The 26,579-nt window shown below is 32.7% G+C and overlaps 1 protein-coding gene across 1 annotated transcript in view; it reads right to left on the bottom strand.

The window, feature by feature from the left end:
• The window catches only part of LOC149807265 (protein zyg-11 homolog B-like), a 72,708-nt gene extending 51,246 nt beyond the window's left edge, over positions 1-21,462 (bottom strand). The window contains exons 1-5 of the mRNA XM_089964194.1: positions 21,367-21,462; positions 17,325-18,246; positions 11,951-12,065; positions 11,050-11,190; positions 7,513-7,689 (exon numbers count right to left, since the gene is read on the bottom strand). Of these exons, the coding sequence (XP_089820320.1) occupies positions 7,513-7,689; positions 11,050-11,190; positions 11,951-12,065; positions 17,325-18,187 (1,296 nt within the window). The 5' untranslated portion in view covers positions 18,188-18,246; positions 21,367-21,462. The remainder of the gene's footprint in view (positions 1-7,512; positions 7,690-11,049; positions 11,191-11,950; positions 12,066-17,324; positions 18,247-21,366) is intronic.
• Between the last annotated feature and the right edge of the window lie 5,117 nt (positions 21,463-26,579).

The raw sequence follows: 26,579 nt of genomic DNA, 5'->3' as shown, positions 1-26,579 counted from the left end.
AATACTATCAGGAATGGAATGAATGAAAATGAAATGCAAACAAAGTGCATATGAAAAGCACATTTGGTAACATTACCTATTACAGGCCTGTATGCAGCTATGAGTAGAAATGGTAAAAGCAACTTAGGAATAACACACTTAGTGCATTTGCCCATTTTGGGACAATGGAAAGCTTGAAAATTAATTACATACAAAAAACTCTTTAAATATAAAAATAATAATAATAACAATAAAAACAAACCTCCAAATATCACTATAACCAAATAACAATATGATATCTAAAGCAAATGTTGTCCTTATTTCATTATTCTAACTTGTTAAAGTATCAAAATCTAATGTTAATAAGAATGTCACAATCTCTACCAGACATAATAACAACATTTCCCTAATGTAGGCCTGACAACATAGTATCTGATATGCCTCAGCCTGCATATCAAGCCCATCATTAAATACATTGCTGTACAACCTTTGACCTTGAAAATAAGGTTAAAAACTTGAACACTTCGCAGAATTTTTGTCAGTTGTTAGGTTGATTTTTAATGGCATTTTCAACACATTATCATGCCAAGACAATGGCAACTACTGGTAAATTGCTTTTGCTAGGACAGACTGAGGTGACCCTAGCTGGCCTGCTTAGGGGTTGATCGGTCATCAAAGCGCGCTTAAATCAATAAATCAACTGTCTTAACTCATAATGATTCATCCCAAGTAAGAAACAATCCATCAAGTGGTTTAGAGAACACAAACTAGTGAAAAACACAAACCATACCACGTTTTCTATGACTGACCTTAAATTCAAGCTCTTAGAGGTGGATGCTCTAACGAGTAGGCCACAGGAGCGGTGTTTTAGAGGGATAGCAGCATTTGCAGAATGAATAGACTTAGAGTCATAAAAAGTCACACCAAGTATAATGAGAATCTATTTTGGGGTTAAGGAACTATCAGATAATAAATTGAAGAAAAAAACTTGAACCAATATCTTAACAAAATGATGCAGTTTATGAAGCTACTGCTGGAAAAAGTAACTTGCTTTCCATTAACGTTGACAAGACAAAAATGTATGGTGTGTATTCCAAATTTAACAGAAATAATGTACCTTACCAATTTTACATCATGATCAGAGGAAAGTGGTTATCATGGATACCTCTAAGAATTTTAAGCTTTTAAAAGTAATCTAACTAGCGCGTGCACTTAATCATCAGAACAGCTTTCTGCTTTTCTCCAAGACATTAAATGACTAGGTCCACTTTTGACTAAAGTTGTTCCACATCTAATTTTAATGATATTTATTTACTGTATCTACTATATGAGTATCTCATAGAACAGGTTTGTTTTTCTTTGTGGGTATTAGTCTCTTCTGTTTTTAATGCAAAATGACAATGACGTCAAATACAGCAAACATCAAATGATATGCTTCAACGTCACGAGTGACACATTCTGTCTGTACTATTATTGTATACATCGATGTGCAGGAAGAAGAAGTTTATATTCTCTTTTCTGTGTGTGACCACTCTGGTGACCTATTGGTTAGAGCATCTGCTTCTGATGTGGGAAGTCACTGGTTCGAAGCCTGGCCGAGTCATACCAAAGACTTAAAAAAATGATACTAACAGTTGGCCTGGTGTCAGGATAATGGGACTGGGTGGGACATCATGCTACATGTCTGTGGCATGATACCCCAGTGCTAGACATTGCTATAAACTGCCATGCTGTAGACATCATAGCAATATGACTGAAAAATTGTTAAGGCTCAATTTAAAAAAACACACACACAAACACTCTTTTCTGTGTATGTTTTTCAACACTGACATGTTTTTTTTATTAATCATATTATTTTAAAATTTTCTTTAACATTTTCTCATTCACTGTAAAGCTTGTTGCATCAGGTGCCAACAGTTCTCATTAGTATCACTGGAATTGTTTCTTCATGAAATTAATCATCTTATATGAAAGATTTATTTTAGTAATGTAGTGTAATTAGTTTTTCTACTTATAGATTACTAACAGATATTGAAGCTACTGCTACAGAAAAAGTAATGGTACTGTTTCTTCACTTTCATATCAGACCCATTCACATCAAACATCTTCATTAGTAATGCTGTTAATTCTTTACTATTGGAAAATATGGGTACATACTGTAAGGGTAGGGTAGGATGATTTGAATGGATATATATTATGTGGAAGTAAATTATTTTAAGGAAACATTAATGCAATAACACTCGTTTTCATCAGAACAATAAAACCTCCTCTTTCAGAGAGAGAGAGAGAGACACACACACACAATGTGGAGCACTTACACAAATTTACACACACACATTTGCTGTTTCATGAAAATAATATTAATGCAACAAAATAATCTGTTGCTTATTCTCACCTTTGCTACATTTTTTAAATCATGTACATTGATAGCTGTTATTTCCTATGTGTTGAGCGTGAATATTCCACAAAATGTGAAGCAACCATTACAATGTAAAGCAAACGTTTTTGAAGTTTTTTTAAAAATGACATGCATTTGAAAATCATGATATTTATTAACAAAATATGCAATTATTGTACATATGTACAATGTGTGCATGTAGGTGGTTACGTTGGTTGTTGTTGATTTTGTAGGGTTTAATGCCATTTTGCAGCACAAGATAGGCTATACATGGCAGTCAGTATAAATGATGCTGGAAGAACCCAGGAAAGAACCAACGATCCATGAGAAACTACTGCAAGCTTTCTCACAAGCCCACATTGGCCGAACCAGTGACTTGAACCCACGCAGACAGAGGTGAGATGGAAATGATCCATAACGGTGAGCGCTTTAGACCAATTGGCCAGTCAGAGCCCCGGTTATGTAGGTAAGTATATGTGTACATGATAAAGAATAACAACTCTTTTCAAATCACAGCCTTCTCTTTTAATTCCCATTCATCCAGCAAAAAAAATTAAGAACCCTTATTCAAGTCCATCAATCAATGTTTGGGTGGTAGAGGGGTGCAAATATGAAAATAAACAACAAACAGCAGTGGGGTATCAAGTTTTTAACAGATTTCATATTTGAACAAAACTCTTTGAAGATGACATAAATAGTCAACTGTTTCATGAGACAAATGCACAGTTATTTAGTCTGTCAGACAAACAAAATGATCGATGAATAAAAATCAGATGAACAGGCAGATGGACAATGAAATGGATCCACTTCAAGAGAAAAAGGATGAACAGAACAAGATGAATACAAATGGCTTAATAGGCAAAAAGTGATTGGATGAACAAGCAATTGGTAAACAAATGGATGAAGGTACTAAAAGGCAGACAATCTTATAGATGAATCAAATGACAGAAGGATGTACAGAAATGGGTGAACAGTTAAATATATGTGCCCATACATGGACAAACAGATGGTCGAATTGAGAGGGTAAATGGACAGAAAAACATATAGACTTGAAAATGGAGTTTTGGACAAGAAAAGCAATTTATAATCTGATGGAAGTGCAAGTGAATTTTCAAATAATTCTACAGTATTTGTTCAAATAAGCATCTATCAGATAACAAACACCCAAATTGTATGTAAGACAGTTACTACTTCTGAGTCAATCTGCTCATTAAAATTCATTTTTGGCAAAGCCCTTTGATGGACAAATTAAATCAGAAACACAGTAACAGGGTTCTACTGACATAATATTCCAACATTTAGTCGCATCTTTCATGCAGATGCCCCAATCCACTAACACCCCAGGCATCTTGTATTAACACAGGACCTGTTTTGAAGTGTCGATTTAGTCATTATGGATGCCTTAATTTATACAAAAGCAGTCAATAAAAGCATAAAAGAGTCCTATTGTTACAGTGCTTATCTGAATGGACTTTCATAGCCAAACCATATATTATTTTAACTGAGGTTTGCAATTTGTGGGAGGTGTGGGGAAAGGGATCTGAAGCATAACGAGAAAAAAGTCACGTTTGATTGTTTTCAAAGGTAAGTATATCTAGAATCATGAGTTAAGCTCACATAATACTCAGTCTAAATAATTTACTACAATTTTTACATGGGTATGTGGGAAAGCCTGATAGTAGCTTCTCGTGGGTCGGTGGTTCTTCTCTGGGTTTTCCAGGGTTCTTCCTCCACCAGTTATACTGGCCGCCATGTATAGCCTATCTTGTGCTGAAAAATGGTGTTAAACCCTAGAACAACAACAACAACAATTTTTACTCCAATGCATCTAATAGTCACATATATCTCACCTCTTTGTACAAGTATAATAGGGCTAGAGGAGCAGAAAACAAAGCTTATCCAATCAACTTCTGTCATAAATTCAAAATTTTAGTAGAATCAGTAATACTTAAACCTAAATATTTATTGACCCAATCTGTTCACATATTGAATTAAAATTATTTTTGAAAGTTTGATTCAACTATGTGAACTCCTGCTTACATGGTATATGAATTAAAATGAGTTAAACAATTAAATCTATAAGCCTGATCATATTTTTATTTCTTCCAAGTCAGCTTAAGAAATTTAAAACTTTCTGTTGTTTTGTGACCCTTGGATGATCTTCTGAAGAGCAATGAAAAACAAGTATCTTTACTTTTAATATAGATCACATTTACAACCCATCTTAAGTTTTTTCATATTATGTCATCATTAGTCTTTACTACCACTTGACTATATATCATTATGAATGTGCTCTATCTTAAATATCAACTGCGTTTTTCAGCATTCTGCTTCCATTCACCACAGGACGTCATGATCTTGGAGCATGCCTACAATGAGTTACCAAACTAAACTCTTTATTATCAAATAAAACTCTTTTCTATACTGTAACAATTTATTACTGAGGTAAGTCAGTCCACGAAAATGTTTTTTAAAAACCAGATTTCATGGCCATGTAAAAGGTAAAGCTAACGTAGTCCTTTATCCATTTGAAAGAGAGGAAAAGTATCTGATCTCTAAATATACAATTCAATTTCAAGTGACAACCACCAATATTTTCAAAAAGCATCAACAAGATACACATAACTACATTGTATTTACACAGAAATTGTGAGCTACATGCTTTGTCCTTCAGCAGTAATGCTGGTACACAATGTCAATAATAGCACATGTTCACATAGTTGTGTAATGTGTAACTTTGTGCCATCTTTGATTTTGACACTATGTACTCTGGTGTGAACTGGTTTCAGTGGATGCTCTATAAAAATCAAGGCTAATGTAGGATCAACAGAGAATATCAATTTCAAGCTTAGTAATGGAACCATTCAGCACATTGCAGAAGAAATCTCTATATCCAAAATCATTCTCTCTAGCATTAACTAAATCTCTGTTGTTTTAGTTTGTATACTTACAGAAAGCTGTGGATATCTAATCTATTATACTGTGGATCTCTATCAAGATTAAAATTTTAACTTGTGTTTCTTAAGTAAAAAATATAAGCATCAAATTCCAGCAACAAAACAGTTTCTTTTATCTGATATTCAGGCTTGTTTTATGTTGATTACTCTGCAATTTTTGTGAAAATGCATGCACTGATGTATTTGTCTGTCTTGAACAAACCTGCACACACATCTTCAGTCATCTCTGTCCGTCTTTCTTTCTCTTTAGTGAACAAAAACTGCTGATGCACTTCTTAAAAGGGTCATGCTTATGAAGAGAACCACACTTTACAAAGCAACCAATCAATCTGGCATATTTTCGACAGTTGATGCATATTGAACTTTTTTCATCCATGACCACTACTGTTAATAGGTTTTTGTAGAAAATATATTTTGTACATGAATCATGAAAAATAAAAAAAAATGGATTTTTTTGTTCTTGGCAGTTGTGTGCTGCTCTCTCTTTTAAAGAAAACTGATATTTTGCATTAAATGAAATTGCCAGTTTATATTCTATTTTCCTTGATGCTGAGACTGTACTTGCCCACTCATTTAACATCTAATCTAAATTCTTTTTGCTATACTATTTACATTTGATTTACATTTTTTCAATAATGGTTAATTAAAAATAGTGAACATTTAGTTTTAGCTGACAGATGCAGTGCAGTTTTCAGTAACAATTGGGAACCTACCATATATACTCACATATAAGTCGTCAAACTGCAAACAACAGATCCTGATATGCCATTGCATAATATGCCTGCAGATCTGGGTCTATGTTGTTTGTTTTACTAATTACTCCTAACAAATTACCAAGACCCAGATATGCCAGAGCATTATGTGATGGCTGATCTGGGTCTGTTCAGTTTGCAGTTGGACTCAACTTATGAGTATATACAGTACCAGTACTCTCTCACTGACTTGCATGCTACTAATACTTAACTATTAAAGTACACTTTCATCAGACTTTTGTCATTCTGGTTTTAATTTTCCCTTTGACTAGCATATGCGAGTTTCATCAGTTTTTAATGTTAAGATTTTATCAACATCTTTATGCACATTCATCAAATTTTTATAATTCAAAACTGTATGACAACATCTTAATGTTTGCATGATAAATAAACTGCCTAAAGATACTGCATACATAAATATCATTTACTGACCAGTTTTGGGGTAAATTATAAGCAACTACTAAAGTGTAATGCATTCTCAACACAGCAACTAACAAGTTATGGTAATAGGTATTACTATGCAAACATTTTGTTATACTTCAGATCTATTTTTCAAGTTTTTCTTAATCCATGCAACAGTTGGCCATGCCTTGTGTTAATATGTTCACTGTGGCAAATTGACATGGTGCAACCATGATGTATGGTTTACAAGGTGATTCCTGATGTTCAAATGCCATGACTCTATGAGTTTTCACAATGTAAATGTGGAGGGACTTTCTGTTAATCTTCACCCCACACCTCATAGCAATGCATAGAAAAATGAAAACTTAAATCAGCTGTATTCTGTCAGTACAGTGGCCCCTCATGATAAGGTGCTTCAGTATAACATGGTCTACAGTGTAATTCAAGAATACAACAGCATGGTCCACAATATGACACATGAACAGTATAAAATGGTTCCCAATATATAGATGGGAATAGTATAGCATGGTCCCCAATATAATTCAGGAACAATATAAGCATGGTTCCCAATATAAATATGGGAACAGTATAACACGGTCCCCAAGACAACACAGAAGCAGTATAACAGGATATAACACAGGAACAATATAACATCGTCCCAGATATAATACAGAACAGTTCTGGATCCAATCACACTAGATACCTTTTACTTCTAAACCTGCTAATCAACTAAATTTTACTGTGTGTTCTTGGGTTATTAAAGACCCATGTAATATTATTTCAGCTAAAGTATACCTTACCAGAATGTGGCTTAGCAAATAAATAAAGTATTACACAGCTATGCCTGAATATTGGACTCCTCACTGATAACTTTGTACATTATTAATGTATAGTTCTAATGAAGAACAGTACAGTGAAGGACTACTGTATTGTGATTGTCTATCAACTAATTCTCTACCTGTTGGTGATTGGGGAAATTTTCCATGGCATGTATTGTGAAATTTTCTATCAACAAATTTTCTACCTGTTGGTGAGTAGGGAAATTTTCCATTGCATGTAGTGTGAGATTCACAATTTCCTTCAGACAGGAAGGGTGAACTTTCTGTCCCACTTCTGACTTAGACAAGTTGTACAGACAGGCTGTAGCTGCCATCTGAACCCCAATCTGACGAGGGTGATTCTTCATGGCTGGCAATACAAGCTGTAAAAAATGAACAATTGACCATGTTTATAACAAACAACTAACAATCACTAACATTAGGTCATGATAACAAATTTCTATCAAAAGAAACAAGTGCAGAGATTCAAGTTTCACTTCATTTAAGCATTTGTTTTTTAAAAAATGCACTAAATATGAGGTTCATTGTTTGACCATGTTTTCAAGACACAGAAGATGTATCACTGAAACATCAACCACAAAACTGCAACAAATACTATTATACAAATTGATGCTGCCAGGATTTTCTCTCTTCCTTTGTCACAAAACAATGAGATAGTAGAAGAAAATTGGTGGTGGGGTGTGGAGAGGAATTCACCATTGTTTATTATTTACCCAACACTTAAATATCCATATCTCTCTCTTCCTGTTCCACTCTGGTCTCTAAAAAAATCAAAATTATCCAAATTTCCCTTCTACTTGTATAAGTATTAATCCGTTAACTATTTTTTTAGCTTACTATGTTCCTTGTCTATTTATCCACAGTGGTTTTTTTGCCAAGACCCCCCTCTCGCAGTCTTGTGTCTGAAGAAGCATATGCATTGCTAGCTTAGTATACTTCAGTAAACTATGAAACTATTCTTTATAGCTAGTTTTGTAGAATTTTCCACAGTTCACAGATACTGACTGCTCTAAAATGCACGTGATCTGGTGACTCAGCATGACACTTAAGAGTTCACATATTAAAATTCAAATGCTGATTTCTGACATGAATGGGTTACTGTTTTGTTGTTTTGTAACCAAATGTACTGTAAGAGCCAAGATTTCTGAAAATCTGCATCAAATTTTCATTTCTTTTTATGGCAGTTCATCTAACTCTACATGTGACATCAGTTTAAAATTATCATCCTCCACCTGGCAAGAAACTCCCCGTCATCCTTCACTTTCCTTTTACTGTCAGAAGCTCTGCACATTGGTACCAGCACTGACTTGAAGTTGAAAAGAAATTTTCCAAACTGAAATGCTTGACTCACTTTCCAGATATGAACCAAAAGTATGCAATATGCAAATATGAGGAGAGGGTATCAATCGCAGAACAGATACAGTACACGTTTCCTTACTATAAATGATTAGTGGGACTTAAAAGAATTCTTTTGTATTAAAGAACATCTGCATACAATGGAATGGACAGAGGTATTTTGATCAAATAAGTTTTCTTACCTCTTAATGTTTATTAAGGTTCTTTTCTATTCAGTTTATTTTAACATTTAAATAAAAGTTTTATACTGCACAGAGTGCATTTTATTTGTGCGACTCTAAACTAAGTTGCTTTCCATGTGTGTAAATTCTTAAAATTGTAGCATGATTTGTGCACTCACATGCTCTGGCAGCATCTTGGTACATGGGTCTCTTTCTACAAAAAACTTGGCTATAAAAATTAATTTATGAATGGACACTTTGACACATTACTGTTGTAATAAAAGTCATATAGAAGTACATATAGAGAGAAAATGAAGGAACAAGTTTATATGAATTACAATTGATCTATGAAAATATACAACAACATTTAAACAAAAAGCCAAAGTTGTATATTCTTGTTAATTCAATAATGAGTTGCTAAATTTACCCAAGTCTTTCCACAAATCCTGCATTTTCTTAAAATCAGTAAAATTACCCTGGGTATCAATAGCAGCAGCAACAGCATTAAAATATATTAGTCCTTCATTTATAATTAAAATTTTTTTTATCTTGTTTAGTGTTTTACTTTTTCATTGCAGTACATTACTGCAGATCAATTGAGATAAACTTTTAACATCTTTACGTAAATTTACTCTACGCAAAAGATGATACAATCTGACTTTAGATTCAAATGGCTGAATCATCTCTCTTAAACCATAATGCCTCTTCCATAACAAAAAAAATATCATAATGCCTCTTTCATAATAGACTCTGGTAGTTTAGTTAGTTACTAACAGAAGTTTTTGACCTGGAGATCCTGGTTGGATTCTTAATAGGTAAATTTTTTTCTTCTTTTTCTTTCTGTCCAAAATAATGATTTCAATGTGCCTTGTTTACATTCATGAAGTTTTGTTAATTTACAATAAATGCATATTTCTGCACAAGGCTTTCTGAACGTGTCACTTTTTAAATATATAATAAATAAAAATATAAAAATATTCAGTATACACAATTGACAAAATTCTCCAAAAGAATCATCATACCACCTTAAGTGCCTCCATATTGTTTTGACTTTCATGTAACTGAGACAATTTGGCAAGACTGAAAGATTACATAGTTAGGCAAAATCTTACACTGAAATTATTGACAGAAAGTGGTAAAGAAATGCTCTGTGCACTTGGAAAAGGCTGAGAAAAAGTAATGACAGACAGACATTGCTGTTGAAGAAACTGTTGAGAAAAATGCCATATGTCTATGTAGTGATGTCAAAAGTGGTTACACTGATGTTAGTGGTGTATACAAAGCTGACGATGAGGAAACTGATGGACAGTTTGCTTATGGCTGTGACTCAGAGACCAACATGGCTGAAGCACACTAAGAGATATGCATCGGATGACATGTCTAGGTGACAATGAGAAAAACAATGACAGCAGAGTTCGCTTGCCTGTGACACAGTGACTGACTTAGCTGAAGTACACTTAAAAGAAACATATATGGCACAAATGGGTTTTCCTGCTTAAGATAAGACAATGAGGATGGCATATCCAGCACTTGAACCAAAAGAAAAGAAACAGTTCATGACATGTGACAGGAGATGAAACAAATGACGAAACATGCTCTCCCAAAGAATAAACAACATCTGTAGATCAACAGTGATATTATCATGAAGAAGAAACAACATCTGTAGATCAACAGTGATATTATCATGAAGAAGAAACAACATCTGTAGATCAACAGTGATATTATCATGAAGAAGAAACAACATCTGGAGATCAACAGTGATATTATCATGAGCATCACAACATCAAAACTTTTTTAATAATATCATCATGATCTAAACTACTACTATACATACTCGTTATTAACATTGATCAAAATGCAAAACTGCATAGACCCAAATATACCATCAGATAGATATGTATTTTGCTAGAAGTAATCAGAAGAACAAGCTAGAACCTAATCTGCGGCCTCATAATTTGATGGCAGACATGGGGCTACATTGTTCTTAGTTGGATCTGGAAGGTAAATTTTATGACAGTATCAAATATGATATTCTTTTCATAGGTACTAAATCTACCAGGCTGATTTCATCATCTTCCACCATAACTTTCATTCCTGGAAAAGGATCGTAAAATTCCAAGACTAATTTACATATCTATCAACTACCAAGAAAGTATGCTCTTTTTCATAAATAGATTAGAGAGATGGGGATAACTGTATTTCTACCTTAATAATATCTTCCCTTGGCTCCGACATTGCCTGGGTAAAACTAAATAGTGTATATAGGGACCGCTGCACGTAGATAGGCCGATTTGCGTATCGTCTCAAACTTTCAAGAATCTGCTTTTCATCCGCTTCACCAGTAACCTATGACATTGAGAAAAAGAAAACATTTCAAGAAATACTGAAAATGATGACTAAGACAGATGCTTGGATAAATGTATGCCCATAACAATTCTTATTTTAATTAAAGTAAGGAAAATACTGTACTTGTTTATATGTTGGCACCTTTGGAAATATTTATCACATGACAAGCATTACAAGAAAAGAAAATTAATTAACAATATTGCAAAGAGAAACAAAAGTTTCACATTATGATTTTTGTCTACATGCTGTAGCCATGACAATATAAAAGGCAATGTGACCAAATCAAAATGGACTGATGCACCGATGAAGATAAACCCACTTTTAAAAGAAATATTTATGGTTCAAATTTTACTCTTTACTTGCAAATAAGTTTTGGATAATCAACTGCATTAGATATATTGAGAAAATTAAATAAGCCTAAATCTGAATTCTTTTCTTTATGACACTGCTTTCTGTCCATCAAACATTTATATGATATGCTTATTTCAATCTATTACATATGCCATTATGGTGACAAAAAGCCTACACTATACAGAAAACAAAATTATAATTAAAAGAGCCATCTTTAACCAGTTTTGTTTTACAAATAAAGTGATATGAAGAATGTGAATGCTGGATCAAGAAACAGGAAACAAAGATTCTGGTGTGGGGCCCTTGCAAAATATGTAGGTAGCACCTCTTTAGAGTTGGTTTGACTGAATATTTTTCCATCTATAAACTGATTTATTTTACCTGTCAAGTACAATTTTAATTTACTTACTGTTATGTCTCCTTTAATTTTTGACTCCTGATCACCTAGGAATACTGAGTATTTGCAAGCCGGAGTCAAAGCAAGTCCAAGATATCGGATACCAGGATGAGACTTGAGAAACTCTCTGTTGTTGGAAAACAGAAAACAAAGAAAATTAAAACAGGACCAAATTTGCAAACAATAGGCTGATAAATTATGCAGTCACATAATAACTTCTGGCCTTTTCTGAAATGACTAAAAATACTGCAGTCCCACACTATAATGCCCCTTAGTATACTGCTGTCCCCCCATGTAACACATACGGTAAATGAATCCCATTATATTTACAGAATTTTGCTACTATTAATTTCACACTGCTCTTTTAAGCAACTATAATGTGATCTCACATTATTAAATACTCTATTTTTGTGCTTTTATGCACTTCCATGACACAATCTTGATGGAACACCCCTCAGTGTAAAGTGTCATAAATTGTAACACATGTAACCTTTATGGCTGCCATGATCAGTTATAAAGAAGGAACACTGTACCCTTATCTAACATTTACCCTCCATGTTGCAAAAGATACCATACATACTTGCTTTTAAGTCAAGTCCAACTGTAAACTGAACAGACCCAGATCTGTCATCACATAAGGCATGGCAGATCTGTGGTCTGTGCACTTTAAGTAATCAGTAGAACAAACAACATGAACACTGAGCTGCAGGATCTTTGTTGTTTGCAACAGAGAAACTACAAGTAAAATTGGCTTTTAAATGATCAGAAAAGTACTTAAATCATACAACTGAGACAAGTTTGGAATACCTCCTTTACGATGATATATGCTGAAGTGGCTGAGCATGATGCTGAATAAAGAGTCAGCTTTCAAAACACTCAAGTTGTTCACCTTGTGATCATTTGTACAAAAGTGGAGTTTGTCAATATTATTTGTTCTTTTCTAACACAACAGCTTACTCTGATGAATTCAGTTTAAAGAAAAGAAATGACTAACAATTAATCATGACTGCTGAAGATTAAAGTAACTTGTTGAGGGTAAGAACCATTTTGTATTGATTCACTTCTTGTACCAGTATGGCAAAATTACTGATACACTGATGAATCGATTAATCCTTTCCCTTTTAAGTTGATCTTGGACCTTATTACCCCAAAAACTGATAGTTTTCTACCTAAGTGTAAGCTACCCACAAGGTCTGGTGAAGATATGAGCTGTAGAACTGAAACAGACAGGATTATAGTACAATAGGCTCCGACAAAAGGTGGTTGCATAAAAAATGACTTGAGGAATTTCTCAAATTTAAGGAAATTCTCAATGATTACCAAGAAATAAAACAACATTAAACTGCTTGATATTATGACTATATTTTAATCTGTAATGCCTGCTTAATGTTCACAGAAAAAAAATCAAAAATCCATACCATGCAGTAAGAAAGATATTTAAAAATTTTAACTGATGGAAGAAAATGCAAGATGTTTAATGAAACTGGGCCTTGATATCGGTAATTCAATAGTATGTATTTTCAAGAACACCTCAGCCTATGTTTATGGATAAGTTTAAAGGTTTTAATTTATGCTGAATCTGTAAACAATTCCTTAAAATCTATTTTTGTACAGTCATCCTTGATTACAATGTGTTAATTGGGATACTGATCTACCAACCATGGCTTCTATCACACTAATGGTAAAGAAAGTGATGAAAAGTTTGTCAATCTATAGTAATAATTTAAGCTTAAGTAAATTCAATATATTTTTCCATTTCATGGTAATTATACATATATTTTTGTTAAACAATTATGTTTTAAAAAGGAAATAAAGATATAATACTAAGCTACACATTGTTTCCTTTCAAAACATTGTGATACATATGACATCAATTCATGTACAATGGTTTCTATTTTGGTTGCAGGGTTCTGTTATGAATATTGAATTTGCATTCTTTGGTAGTCATTTATTTTTTAATTTATTTCATGATATGTTATGGGATATTTAAAATTGTATTTTGTAACTGACCTTGTCCAAAATCAGTGACAATTTTTTACACAACATTGTTTATCTTTTTCTGATTGAAGGATAAATATTAGGATTATTATCTTGGTCTGACTCAGGGACATTCTATTTATCACATTCTTTATTATATAATTTTAGTAACAGACCTTGTAATTGTAACTGGATTGTAGCTTGTAAACATTTGGAACCTTCTAGACTGAAATTTTCCATTAGGCAATGGTTTTTAAAAAATAGAAACTGCTAGTTATGACCTAGGTCAGGTAGAGGTGTATAAAATCTTGATAATGGAAAAATTATTTATCCCTGCAATAATATCTGAAGCAGAAATCAGCTTTATTGGTGTGTCCAGTATTTCATTTCGACTGGAAGTTATTTATTCACTGGAAATATAAAGTGCTCATCTAAAATAATATTTCTGGAAATAGAGGCTTGGATTTATAATGAAATTCAAATAAGGATATATTCTTGGATATTATTATTGTGATTCATCAAAAAACTAATGGCACATCATTAATATCCAGGCCATCAGGATTGGATTTATTTCTGGAATACCAGTAAAGTTTATTCAGAACTTGATTCATTAGGACTTGTGTTAGAAATTATAGGATTATTTTGAATTTAATCTGCAATACCGTAAGGTTTTTTTTTGTTACATTTTCTCTCTGTATTTTAGGGAAATAAATAATTTTTGGAATTTTAATAAACTTGTTGCTTATCATTCTTTTTTGTTACTTGTTCAAGACCAGAGTTATAGGCATTATAATGAAAGGCGTTATAACAAGGGAAAACTTTATTTTCCAATTTTCTAAATAATGTCCTTATTGTGAAGTGTCCTTATTTTCATAAATTTTGTACCAATCAACATCTTCAAATATTAACTTATTGCAAACGTTTTGAAATAAATAATTTTGTCTGCCTGAATGTATTGTCATTCATTTAACTGATAATTTTTGCTTCTTTGATTCTTTACATGGTTGTATGATCCAAGGACTGTTCTTTGAAAATTAAAAGTCAATAATGATTTGCAAATATTCCTTTTTCAGGTGTAACTTGGACATAATAATTAGGAAGGGTATAAGAAACTTATTAACAAGGAATATAAAGTATTATTATAAACTGAAATCACTTATCAACTGGTATTGCTTACTAGAGGAGTCAAACCCACAGCCCAATCATTTACAGCGGTTTAAGACTCACTGCCATGTTGGCAATCCTTTTGAAAATATGCATTTTAATTATAATTAGTGATAAAGAACTGTCCATGCTTATGCAGCCCACCACATTAAGCATTTTATGTTTTTTTTCCCTCAGCACAGAGCTCCTGACCTAATACGAGTTTCGGCAAACATGAGGATCCAAATTATGTATGAATACATATGGTACTAATCCCCATTTTTTTTAAAAACTTAAACAATACAGAGTGACCCTGACATAACGCGAATTCCAATATAACATGGTCATGCCGTGGCTCCCGAAATTTTGTATATTCATTTGCACATGAAAAAATATTTTTTGTTCAAAGTTCACGAAATAGTGTTAAAAAATTTAATATCATTTTGGGGAAAAGATATCATATGAATTCGAATATAATACAATCATGGCGTGGTTCCTGAAATGTTAAATACATGTAACTGTATTTTTCTCGTACCGGGAAAAAAATATTTTTTGTTAAAAAGTTATGTGAAATAGTGTATAAAAAGTTTATCATTGTTTTGGGAAAGAGATCGTGTATGAATTTGATTATAATACAATCGTGGCATGGTTTCTGAAATTTTTAATACATGTATGTGTATTTTTCTTGTGCCGAGAAAGAAATTTATTTTTAAATACGAGAAATAGTGTGTACAACGCTTATTATCATTTTGGGGAAGAGTTCACGTATGAATTTTAATACAAGATCATGGCATAACTTCTGAAATTTAACAATTTCACCATGTTACTTATTATTGATCCATGAGTAAAGCCAGTAATTTGTCTTTGTCATTGTCTTCAATTAATTCTCTATACAATCGTTGCTCAAACAGCAGCCAACGTGTGTTTCTTCTTTAACTGCATACACAACGAAGCAGCAGACAATGCGGTGGTTGATAAAAATTCTCACAATTTAATAAACATCAAAAAACGAAAGCCGCCAACATGTTTGCAGAGCTTGGCAGTGTTATCAGATGGAATTAGTTGACCAATAAATAATGTCCGCTATATTAGCTGGAAATTGAATTGGTATGAAATTGTACATATGTTCAACTTACAATTTTTTTTATAAAAGTGACTCATGACCACTGCAGGCCTACTGCACTTAGTTCTTGGGTTTTACATGTGTATGGTGTTTGCTTATGAACTCATTCATTTCCTATTTTTTTATAAAAAATATTTTACCGTTATAAAAAAGCAAGTTCACAAACGCAAGTAGTTTCTGCACTTTGTGCAATGATTAGTATAGTAGTTTTCACACATTTCTTTTGATATTCACAAAATCTGAAGTAAGTTTTATGCACGCTGAAAAGCATGTGTTGATTGTTAATTATTCTTGCTGTAGTCGTTCAAATGAATAGGCATACAAGCGTTAATTATTGGAAATTTACAATTGATAAATGAACACAGAAATGCGTACGAGAAAATTTTAGCAGTATGAATTTGTACAGACACTGCTCATAGACCCTGGAACGTAATGAATCATACATGCACTTCATGTTTCTTAACCTAATTTTGCTGTTAATTTTTCGCAATGAATTCAGACACATAATGATTTGTGACAAAATTATTGAATAGTTAAAATATGTATGCAATTTTCGCAATGGAATTATATGTATTATGGATTAATTGCAAGCCCCAACGGTACAATATCAGATGCCAAGTAAATGGTGTTAATACTCTGTTCATGCTATATATTTCTGACATTGAATTCAGACAATTATCTGTGACAAAATTATTGAATATTGTAAATTTGTGTGCAATTTTTCAATGAATTACATGCATTATAGATGAACTGCATGCCATGATGGCACGATAGTAAATGGTGTTGATACCCTATTCATCATATACATTGGACATGAATATACATATATGTGCCAACGAGTTGTTCTCTGAAAAAAGTAAAATACTGCAAAACCCAGCATTAACGCGATCCAATTTTTGGACCTCAATTATTGCATTATAATGGGGTTTCACTGTAATACAAAATTTCCAAATTTTAGTCATGTGTATTGCAAAGATTTGTTTTGTCAACTGATAAGATTTTTAAACAAAAATAATTGAGGACTAGGGCATATTGTGAATCACCACAAAAAAATCCCTGCTTCTTAAAGTTTATATTTTGCATTAAACTTTGTCTTCACTCATACCCATCATCACACCATCATCTTTGCTGCCTTAAACTTACATTAGGAGTGGTTCTTTCAGTCCTTCCTTTCCAGATATATCTAGTGATGCAAGTTTAGGCAGACAATGTGTACGACTAAGCAAGTCAGAAATCTTGAATTTGGAAGGATGGAGGTTGATCACAGACTGAACACTCTGATACGTGTCATCGGACACATCTAAATGCACCAGTTTTGTGAGCTCACACAATACAGATACAATATCACAGGTATGAACTGCACGCAGCTGATACATAGACAGATACTTTAATCTCTCCTTGCATTTCCGAAGGGGTAAAATGTCATCGATAGCAGTACTAGAAATGTCCAAGCTTTCCAGGCATGGCAAATCTTCTGCAATTATTTCCAGTCCATGCTTGTTGAATTCTGTGTTACTAACATTTAAACTTTGAAGACTTCGAAGTTTTGAAAGAGATACAACTACACAGAACTTTGTACTGTTCACAAAAGTGCTGTTTGAAACATTAAGAGTTCTCAAATTGGACAGTGTCCACTCACCTAGACAACCTATTACATCATTCACAGTCACACTTTTTAACCCTGTAATTTCTAACTCTGAAATTTTGTGAGTCTTCAATATCCTTAAACCTTTGGTTGAAAGATGCGCATCCTTTATAAAGACCCTTTTTAAATTCATTACGTTAGGGTCGAAGAGTGAGAGAGTTTCATCAGTGAGTTTCCCCTTTTCACAAAAGGTCCGAAGAAGATCCTCAGATATGTTGCCATGAAAGAAGACATCAGAGTCCTTGAAGGTAAGTTTGGTCAGGATGGAATCTGGCTGCTGGAATGTGTCACACAGTGCGGCCAAGTTGTCGCATATGAAGTCCAGGCAGCATTCCTGAAGGCTCATGGGCATGTCATACATGATGGCTCTTCTAATACGCACTTTCTTCTAGCTTATGGTCAGGGCAGAATCAATCAAATCTGCAAAATGAAAATATACTGGGTTAGAATTTATCTTTTTTTAAATAATATACACACTTGCGTATAAATCAAGTCAAACTGCAAACAACAAAGATCCTATCTGCCATATAATAATGCACCTGCAGAACAGGGTATATGCTGGTTGTTCTACTGATTACTCCTAACAAATATCTGCCAGTGCATACTGGTACTATGTCTGCAGTGTGACAATTTAACGTGATATCTAGAACTGGGGCATCATGCCACAGACATGTGGCATCATGTCCCACCCAGTCACATTTTCCTGACACCAAGCTGACCAGTCCTAACACTATTCTCATAATGCTGAGCGCCAAGCAAGGCTGCTGCAAGTACCATTTTTATAAGTCTTTGGTATGACTCAGCCGGGGTTAGAACCCACGATTTCCTACACCCAAGGGTGGACACTGACCACTAGGCCACTGGAGCGGTCTTGCACAAATAAGAAGGAATTTCCTGAAAACCAAGAGTGTGGTTCAAATTAAGATAAAAACTAATTTTTGCAGAATTACAAACTGATCAAGTAAGATACAACTTCAGAAGAGGATATCTCAACCAGTTCTGTTGATGTTATAATTCTCACTAATCATTAAAGTTAAACTAAGTATGACGCAAAGAGCTACGTGACACTGAATATGACATGTGGTTTTCTGCAGTGGATTCTACAATGGGTTGAATAGGCAATGTGCTGGGAAAGAATCGATGCTTAGTTATACAACTATACTTATATCAGTGGTCATATAGTGACATTTGTCACACTGGGTAAATTTGTTCTTATTGTGGTACAGTGGCCATTTGCTAAGACATGGGATGGTAATATGCTTTAGAAAAAATGATACAGGATTGTGTTTAATCTGGCTGTTGGTTTACATATAGGAGAAATATTAGACCAAAGTCTTATATTTTTAAAATACTGCTTTAACCAATTACTGAGATACCAAGAAAGTGGTTCGAGATATAAACTTAAGACACATTAATAAATACGGTATAGAAAATTAAATAACCAACTGCAGTAAAATAGATAAATAGATAGATGTACAACATGTACAGAAAGATATGTGAGCAGAGAATATGAAAATATTCCACATTGTTCATTTTGGGATCATCATAATGTTTATAACTGAAATTTTTTGTAATTATTATTACCAAAATTAAATGTACAATTGTTTTATTGTCTTTGACATAAAATGCTCTTTATGGATGGAAACACACACCCCTACCTTGTTTCAGGAACTAGTTTCAAAGAAGTTCTATGTGCAAGACCATGACGCTGATATTTTACTTTTGGGCATCCAGGTCTTACTGCCAAACTAATGGCACTGTGTAGCGTGTTTTGATGTTGACTAATATCATAAGGAAAGTCAAATTTTCAGGAATATCTCACACAAATGGCAGCCAATAACAATGCTTTTTTACAAAGTGAAGTCATAATGTTTTAGTCTGACTTGACTTACCCTGGTGTCTTTTCTCTAATAAATTCAAATTCTCACAAAAGAAATGGACCAAGTTTCACTGGCCTACATCTCAGTTGGCTGGAATGTGATGGAAGCCTGGAATGCCATAATTGGTTAAGTTGAAGTATACTTCTTTAACGAAATGAATAAAAATATATTAATATTGAAGAAAGTGTTTGGATAGCTTCGTTTCATTCAAGATTTTTATCATCTTTTTAACCAATTTCAGTATTCCCAGCTTCCATCATATTCCAGCCAACTGAAATGTAGGCCAACGGAACTTGAAAACATGTCCATTTGCTTGTGTGGAAATTTGAATTTAGTAGGAAAAAGACACCAGAATATGTAAAGTCTGACTAAAACATTATACCTTTACTTTGTAGAAAAGCGCTGATATGAGCTGCCAAATGTGTGAGATATGTTAAATGACATCAGAACATTCTATACATCACTGGTATTTGGGCAGTGAGACCAAGATGCCCAAAACATAAATAACAGCATCGAGGTCTTACATGTAGGACTACTGTCAAAGGTTTTCAGGCCTGACAAAAATCCATTTATTTACAAATAGCTGTTCTAGAAAAACAGGTCATGTTCAATTATTGTTTCTCAAAGTTTTATGCAAAGTCCACTTCTCATTGCCACTAAGTGTCAGTGACATATAATTTTCACTACAAAGACTCCATATTGCTGTACCCTACGTCAAAGTTTCTAGATGGAAACTTATGGATATTTGTGTACTACCACAGGAGTCTGATGTTTTATCAATAAAGTACAATGAAATCTCTGACAACATGAAATCACTTTATTGGTACTATAAATTAACACAAGGAGTGCAAGTGTGACCCAACCCTCCGCCTAATTCGACTTTTCTCACATGTCTTTTATTGCTTGAGAATCACAAGAATACTGAAAAACTACACATATCCATTCAAAAGACAGTAAGTAACATACCAACGCATAAGCATATGCTTTTATTTGTTTCTTTAATGAATATTTCAACTTAACCTGATTTCAGCATTCCCAGCTTTCATTGCTTTACAGCCAACAGAAATGTAGGCCAACCAAACTTGAAAACAGGTCCATTTCTTTTGTGAGAATTTGAATTTATTAGAGAAAAGACATCAGAGTAAGTAAAGTCTGACTAAAACATTGACTTTACTTTGTAGAAAAGCGTCGTTATTTCAGTTGTCATTTGTGTAAAATATTCCTGAAAATTTGACTTTCGTAACGATGTTAGTCGACATAAAAACACGCAACACAGCACCGTTAGCTAGGCTGTAAGACCTTGACGCTCATGACATAAATATAAGCGCCAAGGTCTTACATGTAGGACAACGCAAATCGTAGCCTGAATTATCAGCGTTTATTCTTAAACAGGTCGCGCGAGCAAGGAGAAAAGTGTCTTCCCTTGTAGTCAGTATATAGTACATGTATGACAGGTCAATTTTAAGCAACGACAAGAGCCCCTGTGGTACTCAATTGTGCATTACCAATGTTCTGTAACACGTTTACTGTGAAATGAAAATGGCAGTTTTGATTGAATTGTTCCAGTTGTAAAAACGTTAATGTTACAATGTTAATGATGCTCCTTTGATTGTTAAATACGAAAACTTCTGATTGAAAAATTTAAAATATATGAACATACCATACATTCTTATGAATAAGTTTGACATAAACGCAATTCATGTATCCTTCGTATTATCTTGTCACCTTTCCGGAAATGGCTACGAACGATAACTCTCATGATAATAAACGTGCGTGACATAAATAAGAAATCTGGAAACTAATAAGACGGTTCCACGATCTAAAATACGGAATAATGTAACTCGATATATATATACATATATATATATATATATATATATATATATATATATATATATATATATATATATATATATATATATATATATATATATATATATATATATATATATATATATATATATATATATATATATATATATATATATATATATAATTTTATGACTGAATAGAGAAAAACAGTTTTATTAATATTTTTATTATGCATATTAAAGATATAGAAAATAAATAAATTTAATTTTAAAAAAATGTATAACATGTATATCTTGATATATTATTGATGAATGTTCGATATTTCATCAGAAACCAATTTATATAATAAAAAAGTATGGCGTGCATAATACTTACTATCAAGTATTTTATAAATAATTAATCATAATATACTGAAAATTAATTTAAAATTTCACTTTCATTTTTAAAGAATTAGTAAACTTATTTTTATGATATTAGTTTATACTTTCACCAATTAAGTTATTCTGCAAAGTAGAATAATATAAAAATATTCTAAACTAATCGTAAACAGGAGACATAATTAAAAAAAATAGAAAATAAACAAGAACAGGATTAGTGAATTTCGTATAGTGTTTGTGAATTTAGACCTTCTGGATATACCATATTAAGATGGTGCGTCCAATAGGTTTCCTTTAGCAGACGTTCCATCTCAGAATCAGCTTTAACAATAGGTTGAAAGGAGAAATCTTTCAAAGTATGGGAAATTTTGCTAAAATGTGCGGCAACATGAGATGAAAAAGATTGATCTATATAATTTTTTATATCTGATCTATGTTGGTTTATACGTTTATATATTTGTTGACTGGTTTGTCCAATATATTGGATGCCACATTTTTTGCATGTGATCAAATAAATAACATTTGATGTTGCACAATTAGTATCACAACGCATATTAAATGTTTCTTTCGTATTATTACTATTGAAAGAAGTATTTTCATTAATAAAAGAACAGTGTGAACATCTAGGTCTATTACATTTAGATGATGATCCTATTTTATATGATGTTTTTTCTAATTTAGAATTAGTTAGGAAATCTTTTAAGATTTTTAGTCCTTTTATAAACAAGTGTGGGTTTTCTTTTGTGTAGCGATTTAACACTTGCTTTACATGAAAATTTTAATAAATCCCAATATTTATTGATAATCTTACCTATATTAGGCATTCTTGGATTATATTCAATAACAAAAGGAATGATTTCTTCATTTATATTTTTGATTTTACATTGTAAAGATTCAAGTTGTGTAAGAGAAGATACTTTTTGGAAAGCATTATTAATAATGTCAATAGGGTAATTTCTATTTAAAAAATGCTGACCTAACTCCATCAAAAATTATCTAAAAACATCATCTGAAATAATCCTTCTATATCTTTTTGCTTGACTATATGGTATCCCGTTTTTCCATGATTTAGGATGGCATGAAGAATTTTCATCATATTGATTAATATTCATGTTTTTAACATTAACCATGGTAGCAATGTCATTATTTTCATTTTTCACATCTACGTCCAAAAATGATACTATAGTTTTAGACACATTGAATGTAAATTTTATTGTTGGATGTAATTTGTTTAAACTGTCTATAAAATAATAAAGGTCTTCTAACGAAAAACTCCAAATCATAAAGATAAAGTCTAAAAATCTTAAACATACATATGGTTTTAAGAGACATTTATTTAGAAAATCTTTTTCTAATTTTCCCATAAATAAAGATGCATAAGCAGGTGCCATAGGACTGCCCATTGCTGTTCCCATTTTTGGGAGATAGTTTGTATTACCAAATTGAAAATAGTTATTTTTTAGCACAAGTTTTATCATATCACAAACATGTTCTTTTGATAGTTTATATGTATATTCATTTTCTTCAAGATAATATTTACATGCTGAATCAATACCATCATTGTGTGGTATATTTATGTAGAGTGAAACTACATCAAGTATAACAAGGAATGAATTTTCAGTTAGTTTCGGTAAAGATTTCAATTTCGTAATGAAATCAAAAGTATCTTTGACATATGCAGGTAGTGATTTCATCAGTGGTTGTAAAATGTGATCAATATATTGCGATATATTATTTGTAACTGAGTTATATGTAGAAATAATGGGTCTACCTGGATATCCTAAAGGTAGTGACTTATCAACCGTTTTATGTTATTTTGGTAAAATATAAAACTGAGGTGTGCATATTTTATTTGGGTAGATATCTAGTTCATCATATATGGAACAACTATGTATAGAGATTTGATCAATACCTTTGCTTATTTTTTTCTTTAATTTCTTTAGAAGGATTATAGTAAAGTTTTGTATAATATTCTTCATCATTTAATTATCCTTCTACTTACAATCCTCCTTATTCATTGTTACTATGGTGCTAGACTTATCAGCTTTTTTAACAATAATACTTACGTCTTGTGATAAGGTATGTAAAGAATTTAGTTCTTCTTTAGATATGTTTGTAAAATGTTTTCTTTGAGGACTGCTATTAAAATTTATTGTTTAGTTGCTTCAATACAAAAATTGAGGCATGTGAGAAAGCCTGCCAGTAGCTTCTCGTGGGTCGGTGGTTCTTTCCGGGGTTTTCTGGGTTCTTCCTCCACCATTAATACTGGCCGCCATGTATAGCCTATCGTGCTGAAAAATGGCGTTAAACCCCACAACAACAACAACAAAAATTGAGATAAATATCTCGTCCACCAGAAGGTGTATATGTCAATTCTTTTTTGTTGAAAAAAGGCTTATTTTGTAGATGAAAACTACTTTCATATTGTGAATATGTACATGATTGTGGGAAAAATTCTTTTAATTTTAACAATCTTGTGTATTTGAAAAATGCTTCTGCTAAATTCATATTATCATGCACTTTGGTTCTCGGACAATATGATAATCCCTTACCTAGAAGAATGTAATCACTATTAGTTAGAATTCGCTTAGAAATGTTTAACACAGTTTCTTTTCCTCTTTCGATTTCCTTTTTTCTTTTCTTTTCTTTCCTCCATCTGTTCTTGTTTTGTATTCTAATAAATCTCCTATTCTTTCTGATTTTAGTGTTGTTTGCAACAGATCCTTGAGGGTTTCTATTAGTCTTTGCATTGTTGCCATAATGGTTGTGTTGGATTCCTATGTAGTTTTCTTCACCCCATTTTTTTTACTGCATCTGCATAGGTTGCCTTTTGTGTGCCTGGGGCTGTTTAGTTTTTTGCTTGATCATTTTTGCAATTGTTTTGAATCAGTCTATTATTTTTTTCTGTGTGATTTGGTTGATAGGTAATTCTTGCTGTTGGCAATGCTTGTTCCATTTCCTTTTCATTTCTTAGTTGTTATTTATTTCGTGCGTGATTCTTAGTTACTGCATGTTTATATATATTCCAAAGACAATCAAACCAGTAATTATTGATAAGATATGGCACAACAATCACAAAACAATATTAATAAAATAATTATTGTTGCTACAATAATATACGCCAAGATTTTCCCAGTTTGGCCTTCTTAGCCTATTAGTAAAACAAGTAAATTGTTTGCATTTGAAGGGAAAAATATGAAAGAATAATAAATTTTTAAAAAATTTATACGATTAAAGAAGTTTGAAAACGATGTAGAATATTAACATAAGGATTTCTTATGTTGGAATTCCAATAAGGCGGTTAGTGTACTCTTTATACAATTGCCTAAATATCATCAAATGACAATATCTGGAAATTCATTTTGATGGCTGAATGTGGTGTTCATGGAGATGCAGCAGCATATGTACCAGTGTGTACTGTTTTGTATAAGTAATACAGGTGGGTATCAATAGGTATATGTGCAACTTGGGGGTCATATCATTTGCATAAGCACTCATAGTTTACCATTTGTGAGTCACTGGTGGGGGGGGTTGTATATCATGTTGTATAGATGCATAGATGCTAATAGTTTAACATGCGGGAGTCACTTGGGGTCGGTGGGTGTAATTTCATGTTATAAGTTAACATGCGGGTGACACTTGGGGGGTCAAATGATAATCTTACAGGAGCTCATATGTTTAACATCGGGGGTAAATCGTTAACATTGCTAGAAGAGACTGACCTCAATTAAGGTTACATAGTAACATTGCCTCAGCATGCTTCACTATAGGTACATATGGGAAGTCATACTTTAACATAGATTTAACATGTGAATCAGAATTATATTATAGGGGACAAAGTTTTTATAGTTTCAATAGTGATTAAAGCATAGTTAAATAGGTCTATAACCTTAACATGGGAATAGCATTATTTGTTTAAAAGTGTTTTTACAGTCAGGAGTGCTTATGGGGTCGGGTCTAAAGTGTTTATAGGGTCAAAAGAATGTATAGAACAAGAGAAATTTTTAACTTTGTGATTGTCATAGGCTGTATCCATTTTGGAAAATTTATGGGGTTGTGTACGAAATATAATATTAACATTATTAGATACTTTCAAGTACACTTTTTTAGTACTATCCAGAAACCACTTATGGGTTACAATTCAAACACACACCTTGTTATCTGGCAATCATGTTTTGATCACAATCTTACACACTGCATATACAATCCATCACCCTCTCTTTGATTACTATCCAACACTTATGAATGTCAAAAGGAACTTAACATGGGAAAAACAGAATATACAGTGTATACCATCAAAAGGGGTAAAAGTGTAGGAGGTCTATGAGAATTTAAGATGGGGATATTTATCTGCAGACAATTAGTTAGTTTCCTACTATTCATTTACTATGTTATCTACTACTGAACACCCAGTAAACATTATCCAAAATGCCTTGTACAGTGTTTAATATCCTAACACCTACTGTCAGAGAAAAAGGACACTATGTAAAAGAAAGGATGAAATCACACAACTATATTATCCAACACACTGCCTATAGTATCCAACACCCGATATATATACTAACTGAAATGACTTGTGTAGTGTCTAAAACACCAACACCAACTCTCAGACGAAAAGGGTATGATGTAAAAGAATGGTATGAAATCACACCAACATACTATCTCACACACCACCTATACTATC

This window comes from Sinohyriopsis cumingii, chromosome 1, assembly GCF_028554795.1.
Source record: "Sinohyriopsis cumingii isolate HCF-2022 chromosome 1, ASM2855479v2, whole genome shotgun sequence".
NCBI classification, from domain to species: Eukaryota; Metazoa; Mollusca; class Bivalvia; order Unionida; family Unionidae; genus Sinohyriopsis; species Sinohyriopsis cumingii.
This window is presented reverse-complemented; position numbering and strand designations above follow the sequence as displayed.